The following is a 23,089-nucleotide window of genomic DNA, read 5'->3' as shown; positions in this document are numbered from 1 at the left end:
ATCAATCTAGGGTTTGCCTCCTACTCTGTACTGCGCCGTCGCTCGTAGACTACTCCATCTCGCTCGCCGGCGTGCACCGGCGATCGGGAGAGCAGGTCTCCGGAACCTCTGCCTTCGACGTCCTGCACCGGGAGAAGGCGGCAATAAGGTTTTTGGGAAGCGCTTCGCGCGACTGCTCCCTGTTCGTTCGCGACGGCTCGCCTTCCTCTTCGCTCGCGTGTTTCGTGCCTTCGTAGACGCCTGCGAAAAGTTTCGACCAAGCAGCCGGTCTTTCCGTCACCTCGGTACGTGTTCAATATGTTGCGCATATTTGATCTGTTCATGTTATACTGTGTAGTTTACATGTGTATATCTAATGATGCGTTCATGCTAGTTTTCATCTGTAATGTCATGATTTATTTATGGAATAGATTAAATCATTATATGCCTATAATCTCAACAATCCAAAAACCTTATTATAGGCACTGTGATTTTACTATGGCTGGTTTTGCCGATGCAATGAGGCCGGATAAATTCACCGGTGTGCATTTTAAGAGATGGCATATCAGGGTCACTCTGTGGCTGACAGCTATGAAATGCTTCTGGGTGAGTACTGGCAAACCTGAAGGAGTTCTTACTGCTGAACAACAGAAGCAATTCGAGGAAGCCACTACTCTCTTTGTGGGATGCATTCTTAGCGTTCTTGGCGATCGTCTAGTCGAGGTGTATATGCATATGACCGACGCTAAGGAGTTGTGGGATGCACTGAATACTAAATTCGGTGCTACTGATGCTAGCAATGATCTGTATATCATGGAGCAGTTTCATGACTACAAGATGGCTGACAACCGTTCTGTAGTCGAACAGGCTCATGAGATACAAACCATGGCTAAGGAACTCGAACTCCTTAAGTGTGTCTTACCCGACAAATTTGTGGCCGGGTGCATTATTGCGAAATTACCTCCATCTTAGAGAAGTTTCGGTACTGCACTCAAAACACAAGAGACAGGAATACTCCGTTGAGGGGTTGATAGCATCTCTTGATGTTGAGGAGAAAACTCGGGAAAAGGATGCCGCGTCTAAGGGCGATGGTGGGCAGTCTAGTGCCAATGTTGAGGCTCATGAGATACAAACCATGGCTAAGGAACTCGAACTCCTTAAGTGTGTCTTACCCGACAAATTTGTGGCCGGGTGCATTATTGCGAAATTACCTCCATCTTAGAGAAGTTTCGGTACTGCACTCAAAACACAAGAGACAGGAATACTCCGTTGAGGGGTTGATAGCATCTCTTGATGTTGAGGAGAAAACTCGGGAAAAGGATGCCGCGTCTAAGGGCGATGGTGGGCAGTCTAGTGCCAATGTTGTGCACAAGGCCCAGAACAAGAGCAAGGGGAAATACAAAGCTCAGCAGACCACCAACTTCAAGAAGCAGAAGAAGAACAACAACAATCCTAATCAGGATGAGAGGACTTGCTTTGTGTGTGGCCAAGTTGGTCATCTGGCTAGGAAGTGTCCACAGCGCAAGGGGATGAAGGCACCTGCAGGGTAGACTTCTAAGTCTGCTAATGTGACTATTGGCAACACTGGAGATGGAAGCGGGTATGGTAATTTACCTACTATTTTTTCAGTTAATCAGTCTACTAATTGGTGGGTTGACACTGGGGCCAATGTACATGTTTGTGCTGACATCTCATTGTTTTCTTCTTATCAGGTCGCACGGGGTTCCACCGTCCTAATGAAGAATGGGTCACATGCTTCTGTTCATGGTGTTGGCACGGTAGATCTGAAGTATACTTCGGGAAAGATCGTGCAGCTGAAGAACGTGCAGCATGTCCCTTCTATCGACAGGAATCTTGTTAGTGGCTCCCGTCTGACTAGAGACGGATTTAAGTTAGTTTTTGAGTCTAATAAAGTAGTCGTGTCTAAACATGGATATTTTATTGGTAAAGGTTATGAGTGCGGAGGGCTGTTCCGCTTTTCCCTTTCTGATTTCTGCAATAAGTCTGTGAACCATATTTGTGGCAGTGTGGATGATGAGGCTAATGTTTGGCACTCATGTTTATGTCATATTAATTTTGGCTTGATGTCTCGGCTTTTCAGCATGTGTTTAATTCCTAAGTTTTCCATTGTCAAAGGTTCTAAGTGCCATAGTTGTGTGCAATCAAAGCAACCTCGCAAGCCTTACAAGGCTGCCGAGGAGAGAAACTTGGCACCACTAAAACTCCTACATTCAGATCTTTGTGAAATGAATGGGGTGTTGACGAAGGGTGGAAAACGATATTTCATGACGTTGATTGATGATGCTACTAGATTTTGCTATGTGTACTTGTTGAAAACGAAAGACGAGGCTCTAGACTATTTTAAAATTTATAAGGCAGAAGTTGAAAATCAACTTGACAGAAAGATAAAAAGGCTTAGGTCTGATCGTGGTGGAGAGTTTTTCTCGAACGAGTTTGACTTATTCTGTGAGGAACATGGCATCATACATGAGAGGATGCCTCCCTATTCTCCCGAGTCTAATGGGATTGCTGAAAGGAAGAACCGCACACTGACTGACTTGGTGAATGCCATGTTGGACACCGTGGGACTGCCTAAGGCATGGTGGGGGGAGGCATTGTTGACCTCAAATCATGTGTTAAACAGAGTTCCTAACAGAAATAAGGACAAAACACCATATGAGATATGGATTGGGAGAAAACCATCACTTTCTTATTTGCGCACATGGGGGTGCTTGGCGAAAGTCAATGTACCAATAACGAAGAAGCGCAAACTTGGACCTAAGACTGTGGACTGTGTCTTTCTAGGATATGCTCATCATAGCATTGCCTATAGATTTTTAATAGTTAAATCCGAGGTACCGGACATGCATGTTGGTACAATTATGGAGTCTCGTGATGCTACCTTCTTTGAGAGCTTTTTCCCAATGAAGGATACACATAGTGGTTCGAACCAACCCTCTGAAATAATTCCCAGTTCAATCACACCACCAGAACAAACTGAACATGTCTCTGAGGAGGATGTCAGTGAAGCTCCTCGAAGGAGTAAGAGACAAAGGACGGCTAAGTCTTTTGGTGATGATTTCACTGTGTACCTCGTGGATGACACTCCTAAGTCAATTTCAGAAGCATATGCATCTCCTGATGCAGACTACTGGAAGGAGGCTGTCCGTAGTGAAATGGATTCCATTATTGCTAACGGGACTTGGGAGGTGACAGAGCGACCCTATGGGTGTAAACCTGTGGGGTGCAAGTGGGTGTTCAAGAAGAAGCTTAGGCCTGACGGTACTATTGAAAAGTATAAGGCTCGGCTTGTTGCTAAGGGCTATACTCAGAAAGAAGGCAAAGATTTCTTTGACACTTACTCACCTGTTGCTAGATTGACCACAATTCGTGTGCTACTTTCCCTAGCAGCCTCACATGGTCTTCTCATTCATCAAATGGATGTTAAGACAGCTTTTCTTAATGGAGAGCTGGATGAGGAGATCTATATGGATCAACCTGATGGGTTTGTAGTTGAAGGTCAAGAAGGCAAAGTGTGCAAATTGTTGAAGTCTTTGTATGGTCTGAAACAAGCTCCTAAGCAATGGCACGAGAAATTTGACAAAACATTGACATCTGCAGGCTTTGCAGTCAATGAGGCAGATAAATGTGTGTACTATCGCCATGGTGGGGGTGAGGGAGTTATTTTGTGCTTGTATGTTGACGACATACTGATATTTGGGACAAACCTTGAGGTGATAAATGAGGTTAAATCATTCTTGTCTCAAAATTTTGATATGAAGGATTTGGGAGTAGCTGATGTTATCTTAAACATTAAGCTAATTAGAGGTGAGAATGGGATTACACTCTTGCAGTCCCATTATGTGGAGAAGATTTTGAATCGCTTTGGCTACATTGATAGTAAGCCTTCTCCAACACCTTATGATCCTAGCTTGTTGCTTCGCAAGAACAAGAGAATTGCTAGGAATCAACTGGAATACTCCCAAATCATTGGCTCGTTGATGTACCTGGCTAGTGCAACTAGGCCTGATATCTCCTTTGCTGTGAGCAAGTTGAGCCGATTTACCTCTAATCCGGGAGATGATCACTGGCGTGCGCTTGAGCGAGTAATGCGCTATCTAAAATGTACTGTGGAATTGGGGCTTCACTATACTGGGTATCCTGCGGTACTGGAGAGTTATAGTGATTCTAACTGGATCTCTGATGTGGATGAGATCAAAGCCACTAGTGGATATATCTTCACACTGGGTGGTGGTGCTGTTTCATGGAGGTCTTGCAAACAGACCATTTTGACGAGGTCAACCATGGAAGCAGAGCTAACGGCACTGGATACTGCTACTGTTGAGGCAGAATGGCTACGTGATCTATTAATGGATCTGCCTATTGTTGAAAAACTGGTGCCGGCTATCCTTATGAACTGTGACAATCAAACGGTAATTGTCAAAGTGAATAGTTCTAAGGATAATATGAAATCGTCTAGACATGTGAAAAGACGATTGAAGTCTGTCAGGAAATTAAGAAACTCCGGAGTTATAACGTTGGATTACATCCAAACAGCGAGAAACCTGGCAGATCCCTTCACGAAGGGACTATCACGAAATATGATAGACAATGCATCGTAGGAGATGGGTTTGAGACTTATGTGAGTTATACTATGGTGGTAACCCAGTCTATGTGATCGGAGATCCCGTGAATTAGATCCTGGGAAGAACAAATCATTAGTAAACTAGAGGAGAGTACCAATATATACCCTCTCCAAGTGAAGATGCATGTACTCTCGTGAGCTGCAAGGCAGGTTGGCTATGCCTTAATGAGTTCTGTTGGCTTTAATTAGTGAAGATGTTATCCTGCAGAGCATTCTTGAAAGAACTCACCTTTGTGAGCTTGACTGTTGGTCGCAGTCTATGAAGATTTTGGGTGAATCTTCTAGGAAGCTTACTAAAGACCTAGGAGTATGACTTATATGCTCCACCCGAGGGGTTGTCTACAGATGGTCTAGTACCAGATAAGACTTTGAGTGAAACTTGCTTGCACAAGACTTGCAATTCAAGGCGTAGTCCATTGTTCAAGTTGTGAGTAAGTGTAGCTTGGAGTTCTAGGTGGATGTTCAACCTTAATCGGTCTCCATCGAACCGCTGGTATATAAACAGTACATTGGAAAAGGCAAATCTCAGTGGGATTTTGAGATTTGGTGGGGGATTGTTGGAATTAATGAATGGGCCTTAGCCCACTCGAAGATTAATTCTTTGGAAAATCACAAAAGCCTACCTCATGGGATGGCATGCATGTGGAGTTTAGTACCACCTTGCTTATTCTAGGAGAGGGGGACCTCCTTAAAAGGGAGGATGCCCTCCTAGCCACTTGAAGCATGTGTGGTGGAGAGAAGAGGGGAAACACACGCGCGCGCTCGCTCGCCTCGCCTCGCCGGGCCGGCGCGCGTGCACGACGTACGCGTCGAATGGTCCGAAAAATTGGCTTCTCACCCTTGCGCAGATGCAGCCTCCTTTTGCAGTTTTGTTTTGCTGCAAATTCGGATTCGTTTTTGTTTTGGAAACGTTCCGAAAAATCCGGTGAACGGCGTGGAGTCCGGATAAGTTACGCGCGACTTATCCGGTTCGGTTACGCGCAGTAGAGATCGTGCGGGCGCCCTGATCAAGCGACCCTTCTCTATATAAACCGACCCGCCGTCTTCACGCAACACACGCGAAATCAATCTAGGGTTTGCCTCCTACTCTGTACTGCGCCGTCGCTCGTAGACTACTCCATCTCGCTCGCCGGCGTGCACCGGCGATCGGGAGAGCAGGTCTTCGGAACCTCTGCCTTCGACATCCTGCACCGGGAGAAGGCGGCAATAAGGTTTTTGGGAAGTGCTTCGCGCGACTGCTCCCTGTTCGTTCGCGACGGCTCGCCTTCCTCTTCGCTTGCGTGTTTCGTGCCTTCGTAGACGCCTGCGAAAAGTTTCGACCAAGCAGCCGGTCTTTCCGTCACCTCGGTACGTGTTCAAGATGTTGCGCATATTTGATCTGTTCATATTATACTGTGTAGTTTACATGTGTAGATCTAATGATGCGTTCACGCTAGTTTTCATCTGTAATGTCATGATTTATTTATGGAATAGATTAAATCATTATATACCTATAATCTCAACAGCTGGAGTCGTATATATAGCAGCGTTCGATCATGTCTTTGTGTGTGGATTGGTTTCTTCATTAATTTAATAAAATAATCGATGTGGTATGTGGAGGCACACTGCTTTCTCAGTTTTCATGTAGCTACTAGAAAATGTGGGCGCCTTTGGCGCACCAACTTAACAATAGCTTGTGAATATTTATATATTTTGTTTGGGATATATAAATATTGTAGAGTTATTTAGAATTAGTTTCTTATATTTATATGAGATGGAATAGAAAATGAACCAAGTGACGATAATTGTTGGTATTTGTGATACTTCTATTTGGAAACAATTGTGGATATGTTTTTTCTCCCGACGAACATATTACTCTTATATAAATAGAAACTAGCAAAAAAATTCTAAGCTGAAAATAACATATCAAAATAGACACGGCTTTGCCGCATTACGAGCTAGCAAGTAGAAAATATTAATGTGCTAGCCCGTAAAATGTTTTAATAGGCCAATTATGTAAACGTTTCAGGTGCAGTATTCTTTGATATAATCAATGATTCTTTGAGTAGGCAAGAACCGGCTCAAAATAATATCTCAAAAAAGATACGGCTTTGATACATAATGGAACAACAAGTACTATTTAGCAAGTTTTTTATATAATTATTAATTTTTTGGGAAGGCAAGAGCCAACTATTCGGAAAAATAAACATGTTTTTTGGCATGCTCTCTTTATAGCTCGTATATTCCAATCGAAGCAACTTTTATGAGTGGCCTAATAAAAAAATTGGCACGTAAGATAAAGCTACATATAGAACATATGTTTCATAATTCACAGTAGCCTTATTGTATCCATGGTAGATTTTGTATTTCAGCTTTCCACCTCTTCTATTTCAGTCCTTTTATTTTCTTAATTAATATTTCTCTCCTTTTTTTACCCTAGAAATCTTTGATGAGAAAATTAATTACATAGACACCCTAAGAGCCACTACACATTCTAATTTACTCCCTCTGTCCCCAAATAACCGTCCTTTTGGGTTTAAAATTTATCCCAAAATAACTTCTTAGGGTCTACGAGTAAAGAGAAGAATGGCAATGATAAGATACCTAGTAAGTCATTACTATATGATTATCGAGGAGTATTAATTAATTTAAACCTAAAATGGATCAATATGAATTTTAAAAAGAAACTTTCCTATAAAAGAATTTTATTTGCAAAAAACACACTGTTTATCTTTTTTTTCCTGTAGGAACCATAGATAAGAAAATTAATTTCATACACACTCTACGGGCCCACTTTGCATTCCGATTTGGGTTTAAAATTTGTTCCAAAATAATTATCCTTGGTGTGTTTGAGTGAAGGAGAAAAGAGAAGAATAATATGATATGCAAAATGAGGCAAGTCTTTATTGTATAATTAATGAGCATTAATTATTTTGAAGTGAAAAACAGATTAATATGATTTCTAGAGTAAATTTTAATAATTTTTTTATAAACAAACATATTATTTTATCTGTTTGGGTAGCTGTAAGACCGAGATGTCGACTAGAGGGGGAGTGAATAGGCAATTTAAAACTAAATGACACCTAATCAAAACTAACCTAAGTTGGTAGGCTCAGTGAGGGTTAAGTCTAACTAAGCAACTAAGTTATGTTTTGTAAACCTAGGGTGATAGAGGCTCAATTAATTCTCTAGAAAAGTAAATCACACTCCTACGTCAATGTTTTGCAATCCTAGGGTGATATGATCTCAAGAATGTCTCTAGGAATGTAAATTGCACAAATATAAATGCGACAATCAAATGAGACAAGGAGACAAGAGATTTTTCACCGAGGTTCGGAAACTCGCTGGTTTCCTACTCCTTGTTGAGGCGAGCCCAACTCCACCGCTCAACCACAAAGCCACCGCACGCCCCCTTCGTCAAGGGGTGGGCAAGGCGGGAGCCGGCCCACGGAGAGGACTACCCAAGCCTCGATCACTCGGGGTAGTTCTTCCTTCACTCCGAAGGTGGTGAACTCCAAACCACTCACAACCGGCGCCGGGCCTCCTCCACAATCTTCTCGGAGAGGTCACCGGGCAACTTCTCCACAAGCCGTCTAGGAGGCGGCAACCTCCAAGAGTAACAAGCAATGACCCGGCGTGGAGATGATCAATCAAGTGTCACACTAGCTCTACAAATGGAAGCAATGCACTTGACTCTTGGCTAGAACAACCTCAACCACTACAATGGATGAACACTAAGCTCAAAGGTGTGAGAGAGGTGCAAGGGGTGTATGCAATTGAATTGGGTGCCGAGAGAGTCCCCTTGCTGCTGGAGGGGGAGTATTTATACTCCCACCAACCAAAACTAGCCGTTGTAGGGCTGTCATTGGGCCCCACTACCCTGGCCGGTCAGACCGACATGGGGTGGCCGGTCAGACCGGCCTCAGCTCGGTCAGACCGCCACCAGCTCGGTCTGACCGAATACGGCTCCGGCGGCTCGGGATCGGCACACCGAGACAACACCATCCCGGCCATATGGCCGGCCGATCAGACCGGCCTTGAGGCGGCGGTCAGACCGGCCGAGACCCTGTGGTCAGACCGGCTGCCCTGGCCGGTCAGACCGGCACTTAGGCCGCGGTCAGACCGGCCCTTGTCACGCCGAACTCAGTGCAAACAGTGTATAGCAAGAATTGTAATGTAAAATGTGAGCACAAGTCTAAACATAAATGACCTAATGTGGCAATTAAAATCATCTCTTTGCTAGGTCATTACCCCTCTTAATTGTATGGCAAAGCTATAAATAAACTAGCACAATTTTGATCGCCCAACGCCTCGATCAATTTAAAATGAAAACACTAGTTTACCGTTTTCTCTTCCTTTTGCTTTGCGCCGTCAATTTTAATCCATCGATAATCATCCATGCGCACACATGATGTGAACCTAACTTGAAATATATAGCTCAAAGACAACGGTTAGTCCACAATTAGTGCTTCTCATTAATTACTAAATTAACACCGGGGCCTAGATGCTTCAGTAGCATGCATACGAAAAACATGAGATTTTTTTCTTGCCTTCTCACACTATTGAACACAGATCTTAGTCATATAGGAGTATCTCATATTTGTCTCTTTTTAGGTATTTGTATCCATTTTAATGCAGCCTTACATCGAGCTGTTAAATTAATAAAAAAGAGAAATCAGCGACACATCTTAATCTCGTTTTCTTAATCAATTTTGGCCTACATGTCATTGAGTGGTTAGAGAGGGGGATTACTGTGTATCTGTGTGCGTGCCGATTAGGGATGGTGGGACCGGATGTTGCTCGGCGCGACAAGGCGAGAGTGGCGCGGCGGAGTTTTGCGGCAGTGTGGAGGTGCGCCGGGGGCGGCGCGGGGGGGGGGGGGGGGGGGGGGGGGGGGGGGGGGAGGAGACGCCCGCGGGGCTGGCAACCAGCGGACGGGAGGGGACACAATGGGCTGGGCTGCTTGTCCCGTCGGTTACGCACAGTGCCCGGTCCGGCCAAGCGCGGCAGTGGCGTGGGAGAGGAAGGAGAGACCGGAGGTGGCGGGGACGGCACCAGATTCTTCCAATTCCAGCGAGCTCAAGGAAGGTGGAAGGGGAGATTGGATGGCCAGCGTCGAGGGATTGAGGCCCAATGAGATCTGGGATCGGATCGGACCCTGAAATCGTATATTGAGATTTGGCAGTTGTTCTGTAATGCGAGACTTGGTTTCGCACGACAAATGTGATTACCTATGATATTGAACTTGAATTTCGCAGTAATAATCAAAGGTTATGGAAGTAGTGGGCTGCTTCACTGCCTTGGCTAATTCAGAATTTACGTTAAACTGTTAAAACACAAGAGTCTTCCTGAAACTTGTGTGTTAGACTACAGTGTATTGCCCACAAAAACAGATGCAGCAATAGTATTGCCAGAATAGCTTAGGGCTCACCGAAATATCAAGAAAGGTGTACAGTCAATTCAGTGAGACAAATGGCACCTTGCAATTAACAAGTCACTGAAATCACCATCGCCATCGGCAAAAGTCAAGTTACACAGCTAATGGAGTCCCTTTTGACAAGGCATCATACATGCCATGATACTACTACAGTCATACAGTCAGAGAAAGGGTGTTTGGTACAGTAATAACATCAGTGACTAGAGAGAGCTTCAGATTATTAGCAACATGGTAACTGAAATCACACTGGATTTACATTGTACATGAAGCATGGAAACCTAAAGCTATCAAGGGACACACAGAGTCCTAGTAAATGCCAGCGGAAGTACACCAACTTTTCCTTATACTGAGGCTACACAACATGGAATCTGAATCATGAACTGTCCAAGCCATGTTCTGTTTGCGGTTGTGACTGTGATTGCAGCTCTGCCGGCGGCTGCGGCTGCAGCTGCGGTTGCTGATGGAGCTGAGGTTGCGGCTGCAGCTGTGGGGGCTGTTGTTGTGGTTGAGGATGGAGCTGAAGTTGAGGCTGCAGCTGTGGGGGCTGCTGCGGTTGTGGGGGGAGCTGAGATTGCGGCTGCAATTGTGGGGGCAGCTGTGGTTGCTGGTGGAGCTGAGGTTGCGGTTGCAGCTGTGGGGGCTGCTGTGGTTGAGGGTGGACCTGAAGTTGAGGCTGCGGAGTTTGCTGCGATTGAGGATGCAGCAGCTGTTGCTGAGGAAGCAGCTGTGAGGGCTGTTGTTGTGGTTGTGGATGGAGCTGAAGTTGAGGCTGCAGGGGTTGCTGTGGTTGAGGGTGCAGCTGAGGCTGTGGTAGCTGTTGTGTTTGCTGCTGCGCTTCAGGTTCTGGCTCCTTCGGTTTGGCAGCACCATTGTTCATCCTTGCTCGGGCCTCAGCAAACATCCTCTGTTGCTCAGCTACAGCTTGTTCCTCTGTCATCTCCACACCAGTGAATTTGCTTGCTTTTGGAGAATCCTGCTCAATGAAAAATAGTGTCAATGTATTCTGCATAGATGATAGAATACTATGCATATCTCTGTGGGTAAAACACAGTACAAACCAGGGTATCATGCTTATGGTGTTCGTAGGCTGCTTGAACCTCTTCAATGTACTCCCTAAAGCCAAGATCCTGCCAATATGAAAAAAAAAAAAAACTGATATAAGTCTGGGGATTTCACATATTGGTCAGTACCAACTACTAGTTGGAAAACAATTATTTCAAAGGTAGACCAGCCAGAAGTAGGTTTACACTGCAGGGTTCCGGAACCTGGAGCCTGAGTGTTTGGTTAAAACAAGGTTCTCAGCTGGTTCTATACGTTTTTTTCATTTTTTTAAAAAATAGTCAAGCTTTTCAAGACTTGATGTTTGAATCGTGTAGAAGCAAAAGTACATCTCCCAGGAAGAAAGCAAAACACTGCCATGAAGGAGGGAAAGACACTGCCATGAAGGAGGGCAAGGGAGCAAGGAGAACGTTGAGGTCCTATGAAGCCACTGCTTAGCATTGCAATGCAATGAGGCAACAACATCCGCCATAAAAAATTCCATCATGTGGTTATCGCCTAGTGAATGTGGCTGTCAACAACTTCTGAACTTCATGGTGCGTTTTAACATTGGACATCAAATGTTGAGGCTAAACTCCTGCCCAAGAAGTATTTTACTATTGAATGTTTCCCTTGGGCCTGCATATCCATGATCTAACTGAAAAAAAAATCCACCAGAGCCCAAAATGGAGTATGAGTGCAAGACCACACCCAATTGGGTAGTCCAAGCCCAACTCTACTTTCAGCCCCTAAAATTGTGTTAACAAATGAACGCACATGTGCAGATCAGTTTTAGCTGTGTTAGCACTCCATGGCATATAGATATCTGAACTGCCAAAAGACAAATTCAGCAATTTAGTTTCAGACTATAGTCAATAGTCATAACCAATTTGCACTCAGAAAAATAGCTCTAAGATACTCAAATCCTTCATTTTCAAAAAAGAAACATTCATATATTCCCCTTTTACACTGTTCCAGGCATTCTATTATTTTTAACTTTATTTTGCAGTATACTGAAACAACATAGATAAGGTCCATAATCATAAGGACAAAATATTGACAACATACTACAAAACTATAACCATGATAAAACAGAGAGGACAGCATCATAAGTGATAAAAAATAATGTTAATATTCAGGAAATGAAAGGCAAACCTGCAGAGCTCTAAGAACATGCTCAGGAGCAATGGTTTTCTTGTCCTCTCGGCTGCAAACTTCATTGGATTCAGAAGATAGGAGGTTGATGAACTCTGATATATGAAAAATATGCATACTGCGATTAGATCCATAAAGGGAGAAATTTCAGCTATTTTTTACAACCAATATCTCTTAGGTTGAAATAACAAAGATTGCAAGAGATATCCAGTAAAATTATCCAAACTGTTTGTGGAATAACTTATTTTACTGTTTAAGGAACTCACAACATGGAGGGGTTATAACATGAATAAATTTGGTGAGAGTACGGATTTTATGCTCCAGACAGGAAAATACGGTATGGGATTAACATACTATACACAAATCAGATATCGACCCTCCCATTTTTTTTAGGGCCACAATAGATTTTGCATATGTTGACCCCCTTAATTCTCTATTACATTAATGATTGAACATAGAAAACTTAGAATCTTAAATAAATCCAGACATATTGACTAAATTTTACAGATAATAACATCACGATGGTCCACCACACTGTGTTTTTAAAACGGACAACTTTGTAAGATTAAAAATACACAGCTCATATTCTTGATTAAAAATAGTACGAACTTCTCTTACCTACACAGCATTCCACAAGAAGATCTTGTGCATCTCTTGCCACTCGAACATCAGGGGGCAACATCTCCTTTATAATCTTAAACATTGTTGCTGAAATGTAACAGAAAACGGTTAACTTAAATCAGCTACAATTTATTACAGAAAAATGCTACTACCTCCGCCCCAAAATATAGCAACTTTTGGCTATGAATATCGATCCACAGCTGTCCAAATTCATAGCTAGAAATGCTTATATGAGTAAATAACTACATCAGGCCCAGAGAAATATTTATGGATCACAATTATAATTCGCTAAAACAGCTGTGCTGTGCTGTAAACATCAAAGTAGTAAACACTGCTGGACTTCATAGTAAGCATCAAAGCCCATTTATCCCAAGGTTTATAATCGAAATGCATTAATTTTCTATCTAATGGAACCAACTACACAAGGGATGTGCTATAACCACAAAAGAAACAAATCGTCAACTTGAAGCATCAAATCAATGTACACAAAAAGTAGTACCATATTTACAACACCAAATCAGATTACCAGAACCCGACAAATGTAGTGCCAACTTCAAGCAACATACTCCTAAGAAACCTTACAATTTAGATTTTTCTATGAAAGTTAACGTTGTATTCCATGTCTGCTATCATCGATAATATCTGAAACACGGACCGATCACATACAATCTCACTATGCACCAAACAAGAAAACTCCTAAAATAATCAGCGCAATCTTCAAGTCCACAACTACCACAAATTCACACAACCATCAATAAAGGCATACAGAATATATCCACCAAAAATGAACTCAATCTCCCTAATAATGGATTAGCACAGCAGAACACCCCCCCCCCCCTCCCTCCCTCTGTAAGAGCATGTAAATAACATCACATACCCCAAAAAAAACCCCTAAATTCTTGTCTCAAGTCTCAACAAGTCGCCTGCCTGAAGGGAGTATCGACTCTAAAACAAATAAAAAGGACGAAATTAAATTGAATTGCCCTAAACAGATAATTCGCGGATTAACCATGGCCTGGTCGCAGACGAGCACAATTGCACAACAAAAATTCAGGCACGAAGCAAAAGCACCACGCGCAAAACAACAATAATAACGCATAATCAGAGTCAAAGGGAGCTCACATTTGGGGAGGGAGACGTCCTCCTTGGACTTCCCCACGATATCCATCGGATCCATCTCCGCGTCTCCAGGCGCAACACCTAACGTCGGGGGCGCATGCGCCGTTCACCTGAAACCCCTCCCCCAAAAAAAAAAATCGTCGGAAAAAACAAACCAAATGTTAGCGCTAGGGTTACCGGCAAGGAGAGGAGAGAAGCTTTCCAGATCTAGAAGAGAGGCATGAGAAAGAGGAGGAGGGGGGGTTGCTCTGCTCACCGGCGAGGGTGAGGAGGCGGAGGCAGCGGGGCGCGGGGGCGCCGCCTGCTCGCGTGGCGGAGGCGGGGGGGATCGGCCGGCGGTGCTCCGACGAGGTCACGGAGGAGACGGGGAAGTCGAGGGGAACGGTGGGTAAGGGAGGAAGGAGGAAGGAGTCAGAGAGAGGGGCTAACTAATTACGTTGGGCTGCTTGCTGCTATGGGCTTTTTTATTGGACAGAATAGACTACGGCCCGGCTGAAACACGAGAAAGCCTAACTCGCGAACGCGCGTCAAACACTTTTTCAGTTTTTTTTTTTTGAAGCTAAAATTATGAGAAGGATATAGAGAAGATGGGTTTTTCAGCTTTTGGCTTTTAGTTTATTTTCTAAATTATACAACTACAACTTCTCATAATTTAGATGAAAAAAACTAAATTGTTTATGGGAGCTTTTGATTCTAGAAGAAACTGCAAGTTAGAGTCGGCCTAGACGGCTAATAAAGCTCATGCTAGAGGAGATTTGAGTGGTACCCCAAGATTTTGCTATTGGCGTATCCATCTTACTTAAGGGGTCTTATTAGGTTGAGTTCTTTTATTGAAGTTCCCAATTCAACTCTATCGTTTTCCACGTGCATATTTTTCAAACTACTAAATGGTATATTTTTGCTTAAAAAAATTCTATATGTAAGTTGTTTTTAAAAAGGGACAACTATTTTAAGTTCTAACTACCAATTTAGCATACTTTCTTAAGTTTGCTCATTTGGCTCTCCTTTCAAAAAAATACAAAGATTAGACCTGACCTATTCCGTTAATGCAATATATCGGTGTTAATTCCAGAGAAAAATGGCTTTTATGCCCTCGCTCATGACTATTTTTTCATAATTTTTGCTTGATTAGTTTCGTGTATTTTTTATAAAAAATGTGATTGAATTTTTGACTAAGATATGTGATAAATTTGAGTCAGGTTTTAAATTGTGACTAAGATTTGTGACAAATTTTCCCTTCACGCCCAGCGGCGGCGAGCTCCCGCGTCGCCTCCCTCCCTACCCCGACGCCACTGCATTGCAGCGTGAGGAGGCACGGGCCCAGGTGATGGCGGAACGGTCGCAGTCAAGGACGACTTCTGCTCCAGCAGCTATAGCTGATGGGAAAAGTCGTAGAGGCGGCGCCGTCCCTGTCCAGAAGTCGTCATCCTTGTCGCCTAGGTCATCGCTGGCGGCGAGCATGGCGGCGAGAGGCGTGGATGGTGATGGCGGCGCTCATGGCTCATGCCTCACAGCTCTACAAGAAAGAAAAGGTTGGAGAGAGAGAGAGAGAGGTGGTTTGGTACCAGTAGGCCTTTTTACAAGCATGGTTTTATCCTGAATATAGGTACACATGCACATAAAAATTACTAATAAATAAGTTTCTAAAGCATTTGTAGGTGTTCCAAGTTCATATTTAGATCATTTTGGTTTGCACCTACATAAACCAAACGGTAAGTTTCTGAACCCTCGTGGGTATTATCTTGAAGTAGAACCAAAACATTGTAGATACTCCTGGCAAATTCACAATCTCATCGTTTTGCTTATGCTTATAAGTCAAAATTTGAATTTTCAACCTTAAATTTAGAGTTGATTTTGAGGTTTTTTTTATCGCAGTTTATTTTTCAGTCTTTGCTTGTAAATCGCTAAGAACATGTATATAAAAGTTCTATTTACAAATTATTTTTCGTTCGCACCCTCCCTTTATAAAATAAACATAAATAAATAAATGCAACTATAAGAGTGGCCTTACTATAACATTAGGATTACATATTGTCAACTCCAACTTATTGCATAGGAAACACCACTATTTTAGAGCAACACGTATGAAAACACCTTACAAACTGTTATATCTCCATGTCTACTCTCGTAAAAGCGCTATAGAATGAAAAAATCTTCAGAATTATTAAGGGTGTGTTTAGTTCACGTTAAAATTGAAAGTTTGGTTGAAATTGAAACGATGTGACGGAAAAGTTGGAAGTTTATATGTGTAGGAAAGTTTTGATGTGATGGAAAAGTTGGAAGTTTGAAGAAAAAGTTTGAGACATTCTGAGAAGTCCTAAAATAAGTCAGAATGCAGTGTGAAAATAAGCAACATATGTTTACTTTCCCCTCTTGCAAGTCATAAACTCATAGTAGCAGATCCTTAAACACACAAACGCCATGCTAGTTTTCAGACAAAACGGTTGATACAGTGTTAGGTCATATGGCAAGAGACAAATGCTGAACATCTTTACTTTCAAGTAATATTGAATCCCGCATATTGCAAAACTCTAAGCACAAAATATAGAAGGTCATGAGATGAGGGTTAGAGATTATAGCACTTTACACCGATTTCAATATGGTAAAATAATTGCCTATCAAGGAACTCCTGAAAAAAATAAACATTTTATCCTACAATCTTATAACTTGGGTTGGCGAGGTTGTCTAAGCCTGAGACAACTTGAATCGATTCAATGACATCCCCAACCTTGAGGTCTGCCAAGTAGTCCTCGTTCTCGGTCACATATCCAAATACCGCGTACCGCCCATCCAGTATATTGGCATTGCTTGGTGTTAGCTCACTCTCTTTTAGCAACCAAAAGATTTGGCTAGAAGCAGAATTGTCATCAAATTCCTGCCATGATATTCAAACGTTTTATGTTAGAAAATGTTGAAGAATATGCCCATATCTGCAGATGCTTGATACATTACACTGAAGCAGTATCATGATACTTACATCTCTAGCCATTGCCATGGTTCCAAATGCATTAAAAGGAAGCTTTGTTTGAGCCTTGTAGCGGCCAAGTTCCTGAAATGCATGATCATGTGTACTGTAAGAACAAGCTCATAGATATAAAGTTGCCAAAATTTCCAGTAGATTCTGAAACTGACAAAAAAGAAAGAAAGAAACAAAGAAAGAAAGAAAGAACTTTGCCTACTTACTTCAAGTGTTTCACCATATACAGGCGCTTTGTCACCATCGACCATTAACTCAAGAGGTATTGTACGAACTTTACCAGTACTGGGATCAATAAATCCCTCAGCTGGTCCCTCAGGATCGCCAGTTTGAACAACAAAACCATCAGCTGCAAAAGAACCAATAATAGTTAAAAAAAGCTCACTAGATAATTAAGGTTCTGACTCCTCAATCCTAAATAACAGAGAAGATCTAGAGAGGCTTTTTCATTGAAAAAATGGGTAATGCCATGGTTTAGTCAGTAAAACGAGCTTGCTAGTTACTATCAAGATTATCTACTACATGTTTTTCAAAATGCAATTAAAAATGGTGATTGATATAAACAATGTTGGACCATATCTATGGAATGTATCACACAAGCAAACTTACATCTTTGAATTTCCATGCCATCATAGAACTTCCGTTCCACCAGATCTAAGAAGTTCCCAGCAGTCACAGGAGCATTGTATCCATCCAGAACAATCCGAAATACGCAATCCTCTAAATTAGGATTGTCCTTAATCTTAACCTTCATGTCCACGGTAGCCCTTCCTTTGAGAAGAGGCATGCTGCTGTATTCTTCTGGTACTTCATAGGGGAATCCATCGACCATATCTTCTTCTACACTGCAGAAATGCAATGTCCCAGGAAGATCTCAGCTGCAGAGTCAATGACAAGGTATAAATGAGAAGAGCCCTTCCACAAGAGTGCTCACAGTTATTTTATTTAGTGGCTAACATAATTCAATTCTCTAGCACTAAAGAGTTATCACTTTGCAAGAACTTTTGTTCAGCAAACCAGAACATTTTGTCAATGTCCTCAGTGGTGAAGGTACGAGAAGAGCCCTTCCGTAAGAGTGATCACAATTATTATATTTAGTGGCTGACATAATTCAGTTCTGTAGCACTAAAGAGTTATCACTTCGCAAGAACTTTTGTTCAGCAAACCATAACAATTTGTCAATGTCCCCAGTAGTGAAGGTGTGGGGCTGAAATGCACCACCCGGGTTTGATCCCCAGAATGGCAGGTGGGAAAACATCTAGTTTGTTTTTTCTCTTAAAACAAGTCAGAAAATAGGATTGTCGTATCTATCAGCCTCCTAAATATAGGTGGTCAGAACATCTAGTACTCCATACATTAGCAATGGAAAGACAAACAATTACATATAATTGTTTTGAGGAGTTATGTTCACTCACGTTCCAACATACTGGAGAAGTTCTTTCTGCTTTGGAGCTACTGCATCCCTGTTTCTGTCCTCAACAATCCGTTGAAGCTCATCAAGTCCAACAGCCAATTTATCCAATAATTCTTCCCCATTTGCTCTTTTGGATTCAGCAAGACCGCCAAGAATTAGGTTCCTCCCATTACTCAGTGCCCTCGATGCTTGTCTTACATTCTAAAATTTGAAGAAAAAATTATAAATTTCCAGTAGTTCAAGTGAGTAAGTAAATTCAAGAGAGTTGAAATAAAAGGTGGCTGCTTTCAGTTATTGAATGCATTGTCCTCTAGATAAAATGTAGACCATTTCTAATCAGCAGCTCAAAAGGATGACTTACTCTTTCAACTGAATCCAAGGCTCTAACACCAGCAATCTTAAGACTGTCAGTAATATCCTCTAGTGGTTTTTGAACTTCACGAACAGCTTTATTATCTATTGGCAAAGCATATCTCAATAAAGCACCAGGATCTTTAATGGGAGGTCCAGAGATCAAAACTGAAACATCTGGGATCACTGGTTCAAGAGGAGAAGCATGTGCTGACCATCCTAACGTTGGTGCGCCAGTGATTAATCCAGCCGATAATGCTACAGAAATTGCACATTCTTTCCAGCTAAATGAATTCCTTTTCTGCAATAATCGAATTAAAAAATTAGAATAAATTAACAAAGTAAAAGAGAACCAACCATCTGACTAGAGGTACCACAGCATGAAAGTTTATCCGTACCGACAATGAAGGAAATTGTTGTTTTACAAGGGCAGAACAGAAAATAAATGCAACTATTTGAACGGAAGGAACATAGCCAACTTTTACACATGATTATAAATGCAAAGGAGAAAATATTTTCATTCGTATAATAGCACAAGCTGCATACCATCTACAATTTTTTTACCTTCCTAAGCTTACGTCACACATGAAACATGCAAGACAACAGCAGTCAGTAAGAATAGCTTACGGAAACAGAATTACCAATCTTACTGGATGCCTGGATGGTTCCGTATTTGCTACAACCAAGAACAAGCATAGGAAAGTATGCCAACTAAATCTAATCTTTCGCAAACGAAAAAGGTTTAGCTGCAATTATGAAAGAAAAATACCGTACTTACTTAATAAAATTCATTGTTTCGCACTTCAATCCTTTGGAGTTTGGACACACGGCAATTCACTTTCCAAATTTGCATCTATATAACTCTGCATCATCTAACAGTTTTACTACACATCATGTCTATAATACTGTTTTCACCCAATTTTATACTTGCAAAATTAAGAAAAACGCACATGCAGACCTTTACATAGAGGAAAATATAATACTAAAGGTTATATATTCTCCACACATGCAAGAACCACAGTACATTGGTCTCAGGCCATTAGGGTATTAATCTTGTGTGCAGTAACATCTGAATACTTGTACCCCTGGTAGTAAAGTAAACAAGCCCCCCTCTACCACAGAGCTACCGCAATACTCGTATATAGTACAACGCAGGTAGGAGAATTCTAATTCGATTCCCACCAACCACACCGATTAACCCACATTGGCCGCGCATCAGAAATCCACCCCAAACCCATCCATCCGGCTCCCACCAATGCAGGCACCCAAGCCATCCCGCTCGCGCAACTAAAAGGAAAGAATCGCAAGAAGCTTCGCTCACCTCGGAGGAGGGGAGCGCGCAGCGGGCGACGGGGCGACGGCCGCGGCGACCCGCGGAAGGACGCAGCGAGGGGCGGCGGCAGCAGCAGCAGGTGGGGGACGCGAGCGCCGCCGCCATAGATGGGAGGAGGAGGAGGAGGATGACGTGAGGTGGTGTGGGAGGTGGAGGTGGAAATGGGGGAAGAAGGGTGGGTTTTGGTGAGGTGGATAAGGCGCGGCAAATGGCGATTGGTGGAGGAGACGCTGATGTGGATAAGGGGGACCCGGATAAGCAAAACCGACCCGTGTTTTTTATTTTTCCTTTCTTTTCCGAAGAAGAAACTGATGTTCGTTAGAGTAGGTACAATAGGCTGATTCAGCGGGCTCCAAAACAGTGCCACATCATCATTTTTCTATGTGGATGAGAGAGAAAGGATGAGAGAGAATGAAGCAAGCGACTAAATTGTCGCCGGGCGCTAGCGCTTCTCTCCACGCCGTATCGCTCGCGAGCAGTCGACCCTAGCGCTAAACAACGCGGTTTGTGGGGCCCACACATCCTCAGCCCGATCCCGTGTGGCGCGCGATCCCCTTCCCCCCCCCCCCCAACGTGCGCGAATCCATCTCCATCGTCCGTGCGTAATTGTCGTCCGTGCGTTAGCGAAAAACTTGCCCGGTGAAAAACTCTCACGCCACACCGTTCAACAAAAATCCAGCCAGGAAATATACTCCTTCATTGTGAGCTCTTCTTGCCCACGAAACACTAGTGCTTTGTACTCCCTCCGTTTCACATTGTAAGTCATTCTAGCATTTCCCACATTCATATTTATGTTAATGAATCTAGATAGATATATATGTCTAGATTCATTAAAATCAATATGAATATGGGAAATGTTAGAATGACTTACATTGTGAAACGGAGGAAGTATGTAGTAATTTTTATACAACAGATAACTTGGTTGGTATGATCTGTGAAATGATGAACAAAGTTCATCTCACAACACAAATAGCTACAAGGATACAGTTCACTCCTGATCACATACATTGATATGTGTATGTTATAATTAATTATTTGATTATGAGATGCAGCCAGCTAATGGACAATCTATTGTACTAGTAGTTGGCTTTAGCTATGGGCTATTAGCCAGCAGCGGGCTATACTATTAGCCTCGCTCTTAGTACTTGGTAGTTCCATCGGTATATGCTTTCTCCTAGCCGCCTAGTAGAAAGTAGCCAGAAATTGATTGGAAACATTTGGAAAAGAAAGTAGTAATCTATCTATCTATCTATACCTATACTAATTGGACACTTTCTACGATCTCTCACCTTAAATAAAAAGATCTGACCGTCGATTAAATAAATCGTGTCTTTATGACCGTAGATACATTAATTGATTTAATGTACTGTAAATAACTAGAGTTAGTTTGAGATATGTTGTACGTACGTCCCTAAATAAGCGTGAGTTAGTTTCAAATACAAGCAGCATCCCTAAATTCTCTTCGTTGACGCGCAAATATCATCATCGAGATTTATCAACAATATCCAATATTAGATGGACGCCTAGCCGCGAGCCCTATCATGCGAAAATCGTCCGTAAAGAAAAGTATCCTCTTCATCCTTGATTATGCGGGGAACTCTGATGCAATCAGCGATCAAGTAACTAGCTGGCGCATCTGCATCATGATTCATCCCATCCAGAGGGCAATCCAGCATATATGTGTATACATACACAACATGTACGTACTAATCAGTACAGGTAAACGAGCTTTTCTACATATTTTTGATTTTTATACAAATGATCAATATTTCTATCTCCACATCTTTATGTTTATATATGTTATGCTATTCCCAGCATGCTTGCACGGCTTGATTTAATTTGCTCATTAGTTTCAATTAGGTCGTTGCATTAGATGAGCTAAATTAGTCTGCTGTATTAGAGAAAATGCTTATAAATTAATTAAATGTGAATAGAAGACGCCCTATCACAAAATGCTTTCCTTCCCTCATCAGCCTATATATTATTTACGGATTCGTAGTAGTGCTATAGATACCGGCCTCACTGAAGAAAATAAACTAATATTATCCATCATTCATTAGTTGTGGGGTAGACATATAAAAACCGGACATGTATTTAAAATATAATTTGACAAAATAATATTAATAAGATGGTCGTTCTTATCTAAATAATTTTGAAATAGGATATGTATTTTAAATAACACAAAAATACTATTGAATAAGATGGTCATTTTTATATATCATAAAAAGATGGAACTGATATTTTGGTTTTGTACATATTTTAAACTAATTAGTTTAAGATAATTCCTATGGTCCTACTCAACGGCGGCGGCAGTGCAACCCCGTTGATTCATCTAGAATAGCTGATATAATTTATACATATTTTATATATCAAATTGTTTCCTCTCTGTAGTCTGAGCTAGACCATGGACAGATGGACTGATTCATGGCTGATGCAACCTAAATGAACTTTAGAACAAGCAAGTATTCTAAGCCCACCATATTAACCCGAGATTTATTGAGATATTTTTACTTTTAATTTTTCCAAAACTTAATTAATAATTACATTTTGAATTCAAATTAGTATATAAAAATGTGTACGACTCTTGACTTAAAAAAGTATAACTTTAATTCTACAATTAAGAATCAATAGTTGCATAATTAGCACGGTGTAACCATTTCTAAACTCTAAATCCAGTGCAACTCCATGTTCTTTAATAATTACTAATATAATCATAAAAAAGCTACAACTGGACTCCAAATTGGATACACCTCGGTATTTTGTCTCAGAATTTTAAATTTTTTAAATCTTGCAAAATCCATAATTCAGACTCCAAACCGAATAGTACAACTTGATATATATTAATTGGAAACATTAAAATTATTAAATAATTGAGCATCTATAATTGAAACTCCAATCAAGTGTTATGTATACCGGCATCATGCCGATAGTGTTTATTCATGCTATATACAATTTCGTAAATGCTATTTTTTTTAGGATTTAAGAAAGAAATATTTTTCGTAAAAGCTTTTAAACTAAAATAGACCCATAGTTTTCATTAA

General features: G+C 41.7%; 2 protein-coding genes across 2 annotated transcripts; both read right to left on the bottom strand.

Annotated features, from left to right (window-relative positions):
* Window positions 1-10,083: 10,083 nt before the first annotated feature.
* LOC127782918 (protein Dr1 homolog) lies at window positions 10,084-14,396 on the bottom strand. The gene is made up of 6 exons (XM_052310198.1): window positions 14,230-14,396; window positions 13,977-14,083; window positions 12,852-12,941; window positions 12,234-12,328; window positions 11,099-11,167; window positions 10,084-11,013 (listed from the first exon to the last, which is right to left on the bottom strand). Exons 2-6 carry the CDS (start codon window positions 14,029-14,031, stop codon window positions 10,414-10,416), a joined length of 909 nt encoding a protein of 302 aa, XP_052166158.1. The 5' UTR covers window positions 14,032-14,083; window positions 14,230-14,396; the 3' UTR covers window positions 10,084-10,413.
* Window positions 14,397-16,417: 2,021 nt separating this feature from the next.
* Window positions 16,418-20,216, bottom strand: LOC127781149 (peptidyl-prolyl cis-trans isomerase, chloroplastic). Its single transcript, XM_052308058.1, has 7 exons — window positions 20,037-20,216; window positions 18,726-19,016; window positions 18,366-18,565; window positions 17,560-17,795; window positions 17,157-17,299; window positions 16,951-17,022; window positions 16,418-16,848 (listed from the first exon to the last, which is right to left on the bottom strand). The coding sequence occupies exons 1-7, from the start codon at window positions 20,151-20,153 to the stop codon at window positions 16,621-16,623; spliced, it is 1,287 nt and encodes a 428-aa protein (XP_052164018.1). The 5' UTR covers window positions 20,154-20,216; the 3' UTR covers window positions 16,418-16,620.
* Between the last annotated feature and the right edge of the window lie 2,873 nt (window positions 20,217-23,089).

Source organism: Oryza glaberrima, chromosome 8, assembly GCF_000147395.1.
Source record: "Oryza glaberrima chromosome 8, OglaRS2, whole genome shotgun sequence".
Lineage (NCBI taxonomy): Eukaryota > Viridiplantae > Streptophyta > Magnoliopsida > Poales > Poaceae > Oryza > Oryza glaberrima.
This window is presented reverse-complemented; position numbering and strand designations above follow the sequence as displayed.